General features: G+C 38.8%; 2 protein-coding genes across 2 annotated transcripts; one reads left to right on the forward strand and one right to left on the reverse strand.

Annotated features, from left to right (window-relative positions):
- The first annotated feature begins 7002 nt into the window (after nt 1-7002).
- LOC121799689 (receptor like protein kinase S.2-like) lies at nt 7003-9973 on the forward strand. Its single transcript, XM_042199137.1, has one exon. The coding sequence runs from the start codon at nt 7335-7337 to the stop codon at nt 9792-9794; it is 2460 nt and encodes an 819-aa protein (XP_042055071.1). The 5' UTR covers nt 7003-7334; the 3' UTR covers nt 9795-9973.
- Nucleotides 9974-10045: 72 nt separating this feature from the next.
- LOC121799690 (protein PHR1-LIKE 2-like) lies at nt 10046-16745 on the reverse strand. Its single transcript, XM_042199138.1, has 6 exons — nt 16420-16745; nt 15041-15117; nt 14884-14938; nt 10990-11053; nt 10828-10897; nt 10046-10690 (listed from the first exon to the last, which is right to left on the reverse strand). Exons 1-6 carry the CDS (start codon nt 16613-16615, stop codon nt 10256-10258), a joined length of 897 nt encoding a protein of 298 aa, XP_042055072.1. The 5' UTR covers nt 16616-16745; the 3' UTR covers nt 10046-10255.
- Between the last annotated feature and the right edge of the window lie 371 nt (nt 16746-17116).

Here is a 17116-nt window from a genome sequence, read left to right on the forward strand (position 1 = left end):
AGCCACGTCTTCGGAGCCGCCGTCGGATAGGGATACCGACCTTGACCGTTTGGAGGAGCCGCTAGAGGAGAATGTTACGCCTCTCCTATACTTGAGGAGAACGGCTTGTAGTTCATGGATTGGTAGGTCGACAAGACGGAACTGATGATGTCGACCTCGCTCCGGTCGCTCCCCGCTGACCGCTCTTCCTGGAGGTAATACCCCTGGAACTTTTGGATTTCTTCGTTGGCTCTATATATGGCGTTGCACACCATACTCTCGTTGCGCTCGATTGTTCCCGCCGGCCGGTTTTCATTGTACAGGAAACAGATGCGCCACCAATAATGATCGCCGGAGTGGTTCGTGCCAACCTCCGGATCTTCGGAGATTGACAAGAACGCCTTGAACAATTGCTCCATCTCCGCCGGAGTGTACGGTGTGCGGACACCGTGAGTAGGAGGAGTCGGAGTTTGGGAGGGCCCGCTCGACCTCGCTCTAGGCTAGGGTGTCCACCCGTATTTCCCTTCGGGGGCATCTTGGTCGTCGATCGGGTAAGGCCGGTAGCCACCCGGAACTCCCGAACTTTGGGTTTGAGGAGGGGCCGAATATTCTGTTTCCGGACTAGCAAACGGTTGTCAACCAAACCAATCGGGTTCCAACCGTGGGAGCCCGAGGGGTGATTGCCGTGGCCGGACATTGTTATGTTGTAGGAGTGGAAGAAAGATTGAGAATGGAAATGGGAGAATGTAGATGAGAATTGTGTAGTGAGGTATGAATTTTTTGGTGTGAAAGTAGAGGTATTTATAGATGAAAATGTGTATTTTTGGGGGAAAAAAATTAAAAACTAAATTAAAAGTGGGTAGAAAACGGATATAATTTTTTGGGAAGTGGGAAAATATTTTTTTATTTTTAATCAGTTTTTTTAATTAAAAACTGTTTTTTTTAAATGCCATCGGCTATACCGTTGACCAATCACCGCCTGCCACGTCACCTGCTCGCTGGCACGGACGTGCTCGATGCATTGAGCAGCGCCGCGAGCGCAGCGGCAGACAGCGTCTTCGTGCCGCTGGCACGGATGGACGGACGAGCTGCAGCTCGCCGTTGTGGATGCTCTAACAGTACAAAAATTAGGATAGATACCGACGTCGGTACCTAGTATTCAGTGTCATCGCCTACGTGGAAATTGATAAATATGATTATGGTTAACAATTTTTAACATGATAAGAAAAAACACTACACACGAAATTAATGGATAGTATCAAGCCATATTGTGTTCATATTCTCATAATGGATTATAGGGTCCATGAATGATTAAGTAAAAAAAGTGAACAAATTTCTAGATATAGATTATTTTTATGGAATAAATGGAAAAGGGAAATTCAGCCTATTTTCTATGCGATGAGGTTCTATAGTATTTTGACTTGACCAGTGATTTGATCGATCTGATCGATTGTACGCTGAATCAATAACTTTTTTGCCTCGCGATCGTAATTTTAAAACATCATCATTGTCTAGTCTCTGGTAGATACCATTCCACTATCCCATAAAAATAGTCTTTTGTACATTTTGGTCTATCCATAAAATTAGTCTCCTTAATTTTTAATAAGGCTTTCTTTCTTTTATGATGTGTTTCATTCTCCATTAATAATACTCCAATCACTTTTCTTTCTATCTATCTATCTCTCGCTTTACCAAGTTTACATTAAAATATATGTAGTTTCCAAATTACTTATTTTTAAGGGACCATTGGAGTATTAAATATACTTCATCCATCCACCATAAAAAAAATCTAATTTGGAGTTTCCATAAAAAATAAACTCATTCAAAAATGGACAAGTTTTTCTCAAATCATTACCAGTATATTAGGAGTATTATTTATTTGCAATTTATAACTACTATTTATCCACTTTTTATTCATCTTTTCTAATTTATTAATTTATTATTAAAATCATGTGGTTCATTAATGAGATTATTTTTTATGAGAGCGTAAATTTTAGGAAATGATAAAAAAAATGACAATATAAGTACAGATATTGAATCTTAATAACTGAAATGAGATATCATATTTGCATTTTTATAAAAAAGTTTAATAGTACCGAATATAAATAAATAAAAAAACTAGTAGATACAAATGAATACAAGGACAAACCATTTAAAATAACAAAAAATAAATTATTGTAATTAATCTTAGTCAACTGAATCTTGAGATGATTTATAATAAAAAACTACTAAAAATCGCAAGTCAACATTGATGTCTGAATTCACATAATCACATTATCCCAAAGAGGTATTTGTTTATTATGGAGAGAGTGATAAAATTAGTCAATTTTTTTGGGTTTCATAAAATGAGTCATTTTGAATGAAGTATATAGGAAAGGCCCTGAAAAGATAGCGCGTTAAGTTAGTAAATTTCTTGCAACACTATAGAGTTGAAGTTGAGTAATGTTATGTCAATTGTTGATTACATTGTGTTATAAGTATTATGTAACGAAAGTTTAAGTTGCATACATGATGAAGTGAGTCCTTTTCTCCGAAAAGGCCAAAACCATTATGTTGGATAAAAAGGTGGGTTGAATACATTCTGATGTGTGAGAAATATTACACAATTTGCATTGGCCCATGATTAATGGGTCCGAGTCGGAGGCCCATTTATATTTTGTAATAGCCCAATCCCACAAATCTAGCCCAGCAGGTTCTCGAGATAAATGAGATATCATCACATTATTCACTCTCAATTACACTTTCTGATACGATTATTATTATTATTATTATTATTATTATTATTATTATTATTATTATTATTATTATTATTATTATTATTATTATTATTATTATTATTATTATTATTATTTAGTTAGTTAGTTAATTATAGATTTGCATATCTTTTCCATATCTTTTGTCTTGCTCATTAAGTTAGTATCCACTATTATAAATAGTGGACATTGTTATTCATATTATTCATTCAAGAAATATCAATTATCCTTCTATTTTATTTTCTCTTACTCTCTTTCCTTTCAAACGTGCAAAACGCACAAAATCATAATTTTGACGCCGGATTGATCGACGGGCAAAAGCACCCGCGACGTTCGACGCAAAATCTACGAGTTAAGGAACTTCATCCTTAACGCAATGGCGGACGTCCCCGCGGAATTCCGCTTAACGCCGCGGACCTGCGACGTCCTTAGGCCAATTCCGTATCCGTGGCGGACACGCCTAATGACGGACGTCCGCGACGGAATTCCGGAATGCCCGTGGGAATTCCGCCATTGCGGATGCTCTTATTCAGCTGGTAGAGCGCATGGGGTTCGATTCCGACAGACGGCGCACTTCTGCATCTTTATTTCTCTTTCGTAGCAGTGATTACTATTTTCAGGATTTCCCTAATTATTTATCACAACACTGTTACCAATCCTTTTCTCTCTCTTTCGTTTTAATTTTTTTTCTGGCAAGTTGATAAGCTAATTTAGTAATTTTGCTACCAATTTTGAATTTGGTAGAGGGTCTACATAATTAGTCACAGGAAGGTGGAAATTGCAGTTTATCCACTTACCCTAATTGCAAACGGAATAGTATGTACAATTTTAAGTTTAGTAGATGCATTACTACTTTTTATATTGTTTGATCACACTCCATGAAGCTATATGCTCCATGAAATTAAATTTTGTGTTCGTGATCACTAAGTTGATTATTAGTAATAAATTTAAATTAGTAATAAATTTAAATCAATTAAGAGTGTCACACGACTCTTATCATTTAAATTATATGCAAACTAAGTTGATTCATGATCCGCTATAATTGCAATATATATATATATATATATATGATTATGCCAATCACTAATTCTTTCCTCGTTAAATCAAACACCTCGACCTAATCATCCACATCCCTCCACTCTGGAAAGAGCTCATGCTTTGCCATAGCAATATCACTAATCCCATATATTAAAACAAAACTTGATCTGTTAAAAAAATCAATAAATTTAAACAGAAGCATATTCCAATATGCTAAATGTCATATTGTAATTCTTAATCACTTATTTATCTACGGTTTATAAATGATTTCACGCCTAAACTACCGCCACTAATGCCTGTCCCATGTCACACCAAATATCCTTTTTCATATCTCCACTATTTTTCAACATTTCAATCAATTTCTATTTTACTAGTCCCTTTCTCCTTCAATTTTTAGGTATATAAACAAAATTTGAGGGAATTGCGTATTCTCCTTTCCATCGTCACGCGTGTCATTTTCATTGCCAACTACTTTGCATTCTTTAAAGTAATTGATATACAAAGAGAAGCATATACATGACACACTCAAAAAATCAACCTCACATTCTTTTCACCCATCCCAATTTCTTATTTAATCTAAGAAAAATGTGTCTACATTTAATTCTTACCAAAATTGACAAGGACGTGGCAAATTAAAGATGATTAATCTATAACATTGCTATGAAATTCTTTGGTTGGTATCGACCATGAAGCCAACTATTGATTTTGTTGGAAATCAAGATCGGAGCAAGATCAAAATGATTCAAGAACACGAGGATATAACGTGGTTCGGCGTAATGGTGTTCGAGTTTTACAGATTTCATGTAGTTGTTGGCCATCTAAACCCATTTAAATAAAATTTAAGATATTCAAGAGGCATGCTTGTGTCATCACCTCACATGAACACTACTAACATTAAATATTAGACACCCAATCACTTGTTTCATTTGATTTTTTTTCCAAATTTTCAAGACCAAAATTTTGATATGATGTAATCCTTACGAGAAATGGAAATAATTCGATCTCTTTTTGTGAAGTATTCGTATATATGAGCATCATGTTAATGAGATAATTAAAATATCAAATTGAAAGTTTGTGTTAAAATTTCTAATTTTAGTCATAGCTAATTGACTCTTTGTTAGATGAATATTGAATTTTTGTACAATCGACCCATATATTAGTATGCAAATTAATGTTTCCCAACTGTCTAATCAATATACAAAAGGGGCCTTTTAATTGGTGATGCACAAACGACGTCGTTTATTAGATCTGAAGCTTCTCATTCTAGATTTAGAATTTAGAATTTAGAATTTAGAATTTAGAATTTAGAATTTAGAATTTAGAATTTAGAATCCAATATAAATTTGCAGTAGGTACTCTCTTTTTGCTGCGTCTCCATTTTAATTTGACTACTACTATATTTCATTCGGTTTGCGTGCATTTGAATTTGTTATGCAAGTGGGTTGTAGGCCTAACTATTTTTTGTTGTTATCGTTGTCCTTACCACCTCTTTTTATATGACTATATGTTGTAGGTTGTCTTTTGTGAGCGTTATTTTCATTTATTTACTTTTGGATAGACAAATGAGTAAATTTAATATACTTTTTGAAATTTTCGTTTCTTCAACGAATCAATATATATATATATATATAAAGGATTATTTGAACTTTGAAATTTATTATCAGTCTACACGTAAAATAGCTCTTATCATTTTCACTTTCACACTTATTCATTCAACGTGTGCTTTCATACATAAAAGTTACGAGAATATCTCTATAATTTTTGGAACAAGTAGGGAAGCGAATTTCTTCGATGAGAGTCTTGTTCACCATAAAATTTGTGAACAGTATGTGAAACAAAAAAAAACCCTACTTTCTAAAGAAAATGTCAATTAAAAAATTCCATCATTCTAGATAGAATACAAAGATGTGAATGATTCAAGGAAGAAATTTAAAATCAAGGTATGTATACTATAAATTCCACTAAATTAAACACCAAAACTTATCCACTCAAAACTACTATATACTTTTCTTCTATTTATTTGAGAGCAAGACTTTTCATATAATTTGTTACGCCAAAGTATAATTAACTTATCTACTCGGATTCAAAATTTTCTTTTATTTAAAATTTACAACTCAGAGTCTTACACTCATTTAAAAATCAATAGAGTGTTTCAATAAATAAAATGCCCAAAAAAAGAATAAAAGTGGGGCTTGTAAGTTGTAACTAGTTTTAAAAATAAATGAATAAAAAACAATTGAAGATTCCACACGAGCCGGGCAATTAATTCAGGTTTTTATCCCCTAGTTTTTAAAATAATTTAGACCTCAAACTTTTCAACATAATTTATTCTGTTACGACCTGTAATTTGGCATCCAACTCACTATGTTTTCCGCCACAATAATTTTCTTTTATATCGACAAAAAATCGTCTCGTTGTCTTGTCTGCTAAGATTCAATTATTTTTATTTTCATAATGAATATATAATTGATTCATTATTTTCACTGATGAAAATGATATTTATAAAATTTTGAGACCTACTGTGCTTAAATGGTATTCACAAGTTTCTGGAAGATATTATTAAAAGGAAAAAGAAATACGTTGAACTGATAGCCAATCAATTTATATAAAATCGAATTGTTAATTTCTACATTTAGATGTATCCGAGTTGGAGTGATTATCGTTTGTTTTGCAATTGGATCTGTGTTTCTAAATCAAACGTGTTTCATACTTTCTTTTATAGTTTTATGTGTGAAGGTCAATTATAAATTAAAATATATACATTTTGTTTATTGAGGCAAATATATGACTCTCATTCATCGGCTAATATTCATCCATCATCCATGTTTCACACTTTTCACGCATTGGTAATAACTAATATTCACCCACTAACTCAAACGTTATTCACATCTCTTCTTTTCCATTACTCACTCGTCCCAATCAACTTATACATTTATTCTCTCCACTCTACTTAATAAATATAATTTTTTAAATACCATGCCCAAGATGTACAATAAATAGAGAAAACTTTACCAGGAAATCATAACATATCACAAGTATTCACAATTTAAATAGCAACTATGCCTAAAATATAATAGTTCGAGTACCCCAATCTAAAATATATTCTTGATTGAAAAGAAAATATATATCCATGTCGCCATTGACATGGATATCACATGGTCAACCGTCACCTTCCTAACAAGTTGTACTTCTTTGACACTTGTTCCTTTTTTCCATTTCATAAACCCCCAAAAAGTTGTTTGTACATTTTATCATCATCACCACCCTCACCAAATCCACCTCTGCAAACTTGCTAAACAAAACCTTTTCTAGTGTGAAAAATTAGAACCAAGAACCTTCTTTTCCTTGTCTTTATTCTGCTTTAATTTTTCCGCATTCAATGACGAAAGCCGGTAGGTTATAGTTGTGACTTGGCCTGTTCCATTAATTTCACCCCTCTCAACCTAATCCTGTTTGAATCATACCCAACAAATTCTATATACATATCAAATAAGCTCACGCTCAATCTGCTTTCCCATTTCACCGATGATCATTTAAAATACTTTTGATCAATCCTTCCTCACCATGCATCTAAAGAGCCTCTGTTTCGTTTTACCCACTGAGTTTGACGAGCCCGAAAAAGCAGCCGTGAGCGGGCCCGCTCGCGGCTGCGGCGGCCTCGCTCTCGACCACCTCCGCCGCTCCCTGCAGCGGTTCCTCCACTCTAAATGGATGCCCCCCTGCCACCACCACGACGCGGAGGGGAAGAGGGCCTACCCTTTCGCGTTGTTCGTGGACACGGAGGGCGTCCAGATTCAGGAGGTGGTCGGGGGCGAGAACCCCCGGATATTCAGCTACTCCGAGCTGTATGTCGGCAGCAACGGGTTTGACGCGGCCGAGGTCCTCGGCAGTGGAGGCTTCGGGCGCGTCTACCGCGCCACGCTGCCCAGCGACGGCAGCGTGGTGGCGGTCAAGTGCCTGACCGAGCGAGGGGAGAGGTTCGAGAAGACCTTCATGGCGGAGCTGGTGGCCGTGGCGCACCTCCGCCACCGCAACCTCGTGCGCCTCCGCGGCTGGTGCATCCACGACGAGCAGCTGCTCCTCGTCTACGACTACATGCCCAACCGCAGCCTCGACAGAGTACTCTTCAAGAAGCCCGAGAAAAACGGCGACTCCTCTCCCCTCAGCTGGGAAACAAGGAAGAAGATCGCCAACGGATTAGCAGCTGCTCTGTATTACCTCCACGAGAAGCTGGAGACGCAGATCATCCACAGAGACGTCAAGGCCAGCAATGTCATGCTCGATTCCAACTTCAACGCCCGCCTAGGCGACTTCGGCCTCGCCCGTTGGCTCGAGCACGACCTCTCCTACAAGCCCAAGACGCCGCCAGTTGTCAAGAATCGCCAATTTCGTCTAGTTGAATCCACAAGAATTGGCGGCACAATAGGCTACCTCCCTCCAGAGAGCTTCCAGAAGAGAAGCACAGCCACGGCAAAGGCTGATGTCTTCAGCTTCGGTATCGTCGTGCTTGAGCTCGTCTCGGGGAGGCGAGCCGTTGATCTGACCTACCCCGATGATCAGATCATCCTCCTCGACTGGATCAGACGCCTCTCCGATGAGGAGAAGCTCGTGCAGGCCAGAGACAGCCGCCTCCACGATAGATCATCCAAACTCTCTGAAATGGAGCTCTTGCTACGCCTCGGCCTTATGTGCACTCTCCACGACCCGCAGTCGAGGCCGAGTATGAAATGGGTGGTGGAAGTCCTCTCCGGTAACATATACGGCAAGCTCCCCGATCTTCCGTCGTTTCAGACTCATCCGCTTTACATCAACCTAACATCTTCCAGCAACACGAGCATGAGCAACACGGGGTCTAGAACGAGCAGCGCCACCACAACGGCCTTCTACTCATCAGACTTCGTGACAGCGAATGCAGAGACCATATACATGACCGCAGAGTCCGACAGGAGCTCGAACAAGACCTGTGGCGGAAACGGAAACGGAAACGGTAAATGCTTCCCTCTGGTGGAGACTCCGAGAGTCTTCACCTACGAGGAGATCATCTCCGCCACTAACAACTTCTCAGACTCGAGGAGAGTGGCGGAGGTCGACTTTGGGACCGCGTACCACGGATTCCTGGAGGGGCGGTGCCACGTCATAGTGAAGAGGCTGGGGATGAAGACGTGCCCTGCATTGCGGATGAGGTTCGCTAACGAGTTCAAGAACATGGGAAGGCTCCGCCACCGTAACCTCATCCAGCTCCGCGGCTGGTGCACCGAGCAAGGCGAGATGCTCGTCATCTACGACTACTCGGCCAGCCGCCTCCTCAGCCACGTCCTCTTCCACCACGACGATCAAAACCACTGGCAGTCGAATCTGCGATGGAGACAGAGATACAATGTGATCAAATCACTTGCTTCCGCTGTTTGCTACCTCCATGAGGAGTGGGATGATCAGGTGATCCACAGGAACATCACTTCCTCTGCTATAATCCTTGACCAAGACATGAACCCGAGGCTCGGGTCATTCGCTCTGGCCGAGTTCTTGACGAGAAAGGAGCACAGCCATCATGTAGTCATCGATAAGAAAAAGTCGGTTAGAGGCATTTTCGGTTACTTGTCACCGGAATATGTGGACTCGGGCGAGGCAACCACGATGGCTGATGTTTACAGCTTCGGGGTGGTGCTGCTGGAGGTCATGACGGGACGTATGGCGGTCGATTTCAGTCAGCGGGATGTGTTGTTAGTGAAACGAGTGCATGAGTTTGAGGCACAGAAAAGGCCATACAAGGACTTGGTGGATTGGAGGCTGGATGGGGAGTATGAGGATGGGGAATTGGTGAGGGTGGTGAAACTAGGGCTGGCGTGCACACGGTCGGATCCGGAGAGGCGGCCGAGCATGAGGCAGATAGTGAGTATACTTGATGGCCATGATCAGTGGCTGGTGCAGACATGCCCGAGGAAGGAAGGAAGGGAAGAATGGAGACAGAGAAACGCCCCTTCGGTGTGTTTGATTAGAAGAATTCAAGCTCTTGGAGTGCAATGATCTATATATGTTTCTTCTTTCATTTGTGTAATTATATGTGGTTTGAGATTATGTTTTTTTGTTTTTCAGAGTGTGCCTGGTTTTGTATATTAAAAGAAAAACCACACATTTAGTTAGTGAGAAATGCTTCCAATGTACTAATACACAATCTACAATACTATCTATGGTTTTGTTGTTAATTTCACTTCCACAAAATGGACCTAATTTAACAATTAAACAAAATGAAGATGAACAAAGATTGTGCATTGAGATACCCAAAGAATTCTGCACTTTCACTATAATATACGAGCCATTGCCATTGTCCCAATGATTACACAGAAGGATCAAATTTCACATGAAAACAGCTTCCTATCATCAATTTTGAAGAGATGTATAAACAACTGATGTATTCCAAAAGCATAGGAAGAATAAGGCAAACCAGCCAACCCAACCCTTCTCCATTGTTAATAAATTTGAATGCCTCATCCAAAATTTGACATCATCCACTCCACCGGCCTCATGCCGCTGTCGAGAGGCATCGACTCCCCGACGCTGAACAGAGGGCGCGGTCTTTTCTTGAGCGCATCAGCCGCCTGCGACTCAAGAGTCGAGGGAGAAATCGGGCTTCCATTTGATGACATCACACAGCTGTCCATGGAGCAATCACCGAGTCGGGCAGGCAGGAGGGGGATGCTGTGCCTATCCATCTCCGAGCCGTTATGGGACACGGGAGGCACGGACAACACACCATTACAGTCGTCTGCAACCTTGATCGCTAGATCGGAGAGTTCCTTCCGAGCAGTCTCCAGCCCAGCCGAGGCCACTGCCTGGTCATCAAGTGCTTTACAAGCTTTGTCGAGTATCGACTGTAGGTACTTGCTCTGTGCTTCTATCCGGATCTGCAGGCGCCGTTGAACCTGGTTCGGATATCACAAGAAATACTTTAGTAGGCTTTTACTTTGAGTGATTCAATAGATTTGAGTATATAAAAGATAAGATAGTCATATAAGTTCTAATTAGTCAACCAGGAAGCAGATATATCAAGAAATCGAACCTCTAACTGCTCGTGCAATCTTTGTTGAACTTCCATTTGCACACGCAGAGCCTCAGTTACCCGGTAACCACTGTTAAAAATGTGAAGAACATAATTATATATCTATATAAACAGGCAAAATATTTAGTGAAATAGAATGCTTTGAAAGTAAAGATAAAGTACTCGTTTATGTCTTGGGCCATCATTTTCGATGAAGTTGATGTAGACGAACCAGTATCCTGACTCTCTGCGATACAAGATACAGTAGCAGGAATAATAAAAAAACAGTGATCAGTTCATGAGCCATCTCTTACCCAAATTCAGACATGTGAAATAATTTTTCATGATTTTTTTTACTCAGGTTGCTATATCAAGACATCTTACAACCAATACTTTTTAACAAATAAAAAAAACTTATAAAAATCTAGCACAACCAAAGTTTTTTTTCCTAGTATATACACTATTTTCATAGAAAAGTCAATAATTTCTTATAGAAAATCATAATACCAAATATCAATAATGATCACAATCTTATGTATAATAATAAATTAAATAAAATTTGTATTTTAATTCTTACTTAAGTAAAAATTTAAATTTAAATTCATTTCTATTTGGAAAGAGTAGCTAACACAATGGAGAAGGAAGGAATGGTTAAACCATCCTTTTTGTGAATGGGAAATCTAAATTGTAATCAATCATCATATTAGGAATAAACATGGTGACGGTTCCATTCTATGTCATTTCTTCACGCTAATCTTGTTATAGTAGGCTATGATTCTGATAGAGATCAAGCTAATGATCTCCATTATCTCTTGAGATTATTTTCATTATTATGGAGATTGTTGAAAGATTACAATTGATAGAGATCAAGCTAATGATCTCCATTATCTCTTGAGATTATTTTCATTATTATGGAGATTGTTGAAAGATTATTTTAAATGTTGAGGATTTGTTTCATTGTTTATCTATAGGTTGATCCCTATAAATAGCTCCTCTTTAGAAGAGCTAGATATCTGGGAAAATAAAGTGTATTAGGACGGTATCAACCGTAGGCCTCTTCGGAGGATTATCTTGGCCTCTTTGGAGGATTGTTCTTCTTTTATATTGAATTCCAGTAGTTGTTTTACTTCCGCCTTTAACTCCATATCAATTTGGTGGGGTGAACGTGGATCGCATCATGGTGAACACTCAGAGCACTGAAGAACGTCTTGACAGATTGGAGAAGGCGGTCGCGAACATCAAAGTGCAAATGAGCACATTCGAAGCCCGGATCTCTAACTGTATCAATGATGCCTTGGCACCATTCTTGCAGGATCTGCAGTCTTGTGGCTTCATTCGGGAGCGCAGGCAACAGATCGCATTCACTTTAGATGATCAACCTTTATCTCACACCAACAATATCAAGTCCCACAACTTCAACACTGAGCCCAGTGTTGTTAGGGTCGCGGGTCGGTCCGGGGCGATGAGGCTGGACCCCGGGTCGCGGGGCGATGGGGCGCCGGGGCGAGGGACCCACGAATCGGGGCGCAAAATTATTTATTATTTATATATTAGTAATAATAATGATTAAAGATAATTCACTATAATATAAATAGTATATTTACATAACAGGTAAAAAATATTTTTAAAGTTCAATTTTGACATTGGGTAGAAAAGAATTATTGGAGGAATTATAATCAATTTACTTATTATAATATTTAATTAACGGATTTTATAATAGAGTCATTTTGGAAAAAGATGAAAGATTGGAAAAAATAATAAATTATTATTTTATTTCTCTTCATTTAAATAAACATAATTGTTATTTTAAATCTCTTCATTTAATTCATAAAACAAATTATCAAATAAACATATAATTATTATTTTATTTCTCTTCATTTAATTCATAAAATAAAATTAGGTAAAATGAAAAGCTCCATAAATAGAAATGTTCTAAAGATTACTAAATTAGCTTTATATAAACCTAAAATTAAATTATAAATATAAGGAATTAATAAAAATATGTTACTTATACAAATAATAACAATAGAAATAAACAATAATTGATGGGTAACAATAGAAATAAACAATAATTGATGGAGTACAAAGTAATTTCATTTCCCAATGTAGTCACTATCTATCTCTCTCTCTCCCCCCTCCCCTCCCATCCCTCTTCTTTTTTCTCTGTAAAAGCAAAAAAATTGCAGCCAACCGGCGAACCAGGGCGGACGGCAACAGGTAAGCCCCAAATCCGTCTCTCGCTCCAGTCGCCCCGACCGCCCAGAGCGCGCCCCGACGGCGCCCCACGTATCTCGCTCGGCTCACCCATGTTGGGGCGAAGCCGGGCTAGATCATGGCGACCCGCGCCCCGAGCGCGCCCCGAGCGCGTTTTTGACAACACTGACTGAGCCAACGCCGCCCCTACTTCCTCTTGCACCTAATCCTCCCCCAACCAGCCCCCTTGTGCAGGAGATACAACCAGTCCAGCAACCAGTGACTCTCCCATGTTTGGATGCACCATCCATCCCTGCAAATCAGCATCTCCATAAGTTGCCCATCACCCAACCTAATGTTGCACTTTCACCATCCATTTCACAATCAAAACTGCTTGCACTCTCTCCGCCCCTCACTGTACATCCAGCTGGGGCTGACCATCTCTCTTCGCTCATGTTTTCCTCTCCCAATTCCACATGTGAATTCATTGAAGCTAGTTGTTGGTGTACCTTTGTGATGCATATGACTACCAAACATCTTGAGTATGAATGGCTACTTGCAAGCCCAACAACAAGGATACCCAAGCAATGCATTAATGTTGTTGGTCATTTTCTCTTGTTTGGCAATGTGGATTCTTTTCGAAATCACGAGTACGAGCCTCCATCGATCAAAGCAATGTGTTTATGTTTCAACTCCAGCCTTGTGGGCAAGGCTGTTTTGACAGCGAGGCAATTGATAGAGATCAAGCTAATGATCTCCATTATCTCTTGAGATTATTTTCATTATTATGGAGATTGTTGAATATTACAATTGATAGAGATCAAGCTAATGATCTCCATTATCTCTTGAGATTATTTTCATTATTATGGAGATTGTTGAAAGGTTACTTTAAATGTTGAGGATTTGTTCTTTGTTTATCTACAGGTTGATCCTTATAAATAGCTCCTCTTTAGAAGAGCTAGATATCTCGGAAAATAAAGTGTATTAGGACGGTATCAACCGTAGGCCTCTTCGGAGGATTATCTTGGCCTCGTTGGAGGATTGTTCTTCTTTTATATTTATTGAATCCCAGTTCTTGTTTTACTTCCGCCTTTCACTCCATATCAATTTGGTGCGGTGAACGTGGATACCCAAGCAATGCATTAATGTTGTTGGTCATTTTCTCTTGTTCGGCAATGTGGATTCTTTTCGAAAGCACGAGTACGAGCCTCCACCGATCAAAGCAATGTGTTTATGTTTCAACTCCAGCCTTGTGGGCAAGGCTGTTTTGACAGCGAGGCAATTGATAGAGATCAAGCTAATGATATCCATTATCTCTTGAGATTATTCTCATTATTATGGAGATTGTTGAAAGATTACAATTGATAGAGATCAAGCTAATGATCTCCATTATCTCTTGAGATTATTTTCATTATTATGGAGATTGTTGAAAGATTACTTTAAATGTTGAGAATTTGTTTCATTGTTTATCTATAGGTTGATCCCTATAAATAGCTCCTCTTTAGAAGAGCTAGATATCTGGGAAAATAAAGTGTATTAGGACGGTATCAACCGTAAGCCTCTTCGGAGGATTATCTTGGCCTCTTTGGAGGATTGTTCTTCTTTTATATTGAATTCCAGTTCTTGTTTTACTTCCGCCTTTAACTCCATATCAGATTCATCTCCTACACTATTGTTCAATAATTGCAACGTTTGTAACCCGTATCTACTATACACATCGTGATAATTATTCTAGCACTGTAGTTTCGATGTGATTTTCAGTCATCTTTTCACTAGCATTCTAAAATATGGAGTATTTACTTAAAACATGCTAATAGATGCCAATGCAATAGCTGAAGTATATGGTAAGTTGAAAAGTAACTAGGAATAAGCACGAATGATTACCATCTTTTGAGACTTCAGTTAACTCCTTGTTCGCTTGTTTTCCCATCCGGTATTTCTGCAGCATCAGATTACTCAATACTACATGTTTGTGCATAAAATGTGCTACATATTGAGGAAAAGTATTCTGATTCAGGCCGGAGGTATGCTATTAGCATACCTGAAGATGAGACTTCAAATGGTACAAAGTCAAGCCTTTTACTCCCATCGTTCTCATAATTGATTTTGGTGTTGCTTCTGCAATACAATGCAATCTACCGGTGATTTGCCAAAGTCAGAATGAGCTACTAATGTATTGCTATGGATAAAGATGGTCACGAGCTTCGTTCAGAAAGTTTTTCAAAAATGTGTTTCAATGCAATAAAGATAACCAGAAACAACACCCTTACAATCCATTAAATTTTTCTCAAGAATTCCACGGTGGAGCGAATGAAACCCACCTAAATATCTAAAGCATCACCTGGCATTAAAACTACAAGTATTCCTTCAAAACACAAAGGTCGAATATTGCAATCTCACAGATGCTTCCATTGATCCTTCAATTTTAGCCTTAGTCCTTTATCTGAGTATATTCATCAAGATTATGATTGCAATATTTCAAAATTATCAAAAGCCAGAGTAAGTCATTTTTTTGCTACGGGCCAAGGACAACCCTAGGAAGGTCTTTCAAGACAAGCTAAATTACAAGGAAGACCGGCTTACACTGAATCAACAAGACTGATACCTCGATTCTAATTAGTAAAATGAAACCATAGTTCTTATATATTCCACCAGCTCTCCAACTTTGTGCCAAACAGAACAAAGTTGGCCTCAAGAATATGTATGAACAGACTCCACACTAAAAAACACAATGAAGAAACACCAAAATATCCAAGAGAATCCCCCTGACCAACCCATAGCTTATCACAGAGTCAAATGCAAGAAAAGGCATCTCCATCAAGATTTCTGGGGTTATAACACATACCCCAACCCTCATCCCTCTCAATTAGAGCCAATGAAGAGAAAAGAGTATCTAAATTGACATTAAATATATCATTAAAGATAACACAGTACAGCATATATGGTGATCTTGATCCTTTTCTTCTTCTGCTTATTTTTATTTCGATTTAATTAAGAAATTTAGCTTTGCAAGAGACAGGGGACATGAAACAGAACAACTGAACGAATGTGTCCCTCCTCACCAGAAAAAAAAAGAAAAGGAAAAAAGTCATTTGCAGAAGACAGAGGCCCAACTGGATATCCTCCATCCAGGATATTGAAGGTTAAAAAACTAACAAAATTTGAAAATTTCACATTTATAGGAATATGTGATCATACTTATTTTTTCAACAAAACTTGAATCCAAAAAGCATTTGTTTTGCTGCATTTCAAACCCCAGTTCTTTCTAAATTGACTCAACTTCTTCATCTCCAACAAATTACACCATAGAAGAATATTTTCACAATAAAAATCAAATCTTTAACACGCCCTCCAACAAAATTTCGTTGAAGATAATGAACAAAGTCCAAATTTTTAAAAAAAAACGAAATAGGGACTCACTGTCAGCGCCGCCGAGCTGCGCGACGGCGTCGACGAATCTCTCGTGGAGGTCGGCAGTCCACCTGAGGCGCGGCCGGGGATCGGTGGAGAGGACGAGACATGCATCGCCGGGCAAGTTGGTGCCGTCCAAAGGTCCCGGATAATCACCGCCTCCAGCCTCGATGGCTAAACTGTGTATCGGCAAAGCCGAATACATTCTCTCTGAATAATGAAATGGACTTTGTATGAAGAAAATATGTCAGCAAGATTGAAGGGGAAATAAAATCCAGTTTTGTGTGGTTTTAGAGGAGCGATGGTTTGTTTTTGAAGTTGGAAAAGGTGGTGGGGGGGGGGGGGGAGGTAAAAAGACAGCGATGTCTTGTTATGTACTGTCTTTGTCTGTTATTTTGGCCTGTATTTGTCTTTATATCTATCTAAGGCACGGCGGTACTATATGTAGGTGTGGGGGAGTGTGTGAGAGAGAAAGGGGAGGGTAACATGCAGCATGGGCTGGCAGTGCCATTTTCGATATTTTCTACGGAGTGCTTTTTTAATGGAGGGTCAAGGACTTTTGCAAAGTTGTCTTTTATTCGTCCCTTAATCGTCTTTTAAATTATTATTTTTAGGTCCCACTGTACCTGCAACCCGCCATCTCTTATCCGTCTCTTAAATTACTATTCATTCATTTTCATTTTTTTTATTTTTATTTCCAATAAAT

This window comes from Salvia splendens, chromosome 4 (genome assembly GCF_004379255.2).
Source record: "Salvia splendens isolate huo1 chromosome 4, SspV2, whole genome shotgun sequence".
Taxonomy (NCBI): Eukaryota; Viridiplantae; Streptophyta; class Magnoliopsida; order Lamiales; family Lamiaceae; genus Salvia; species Salvia splendens.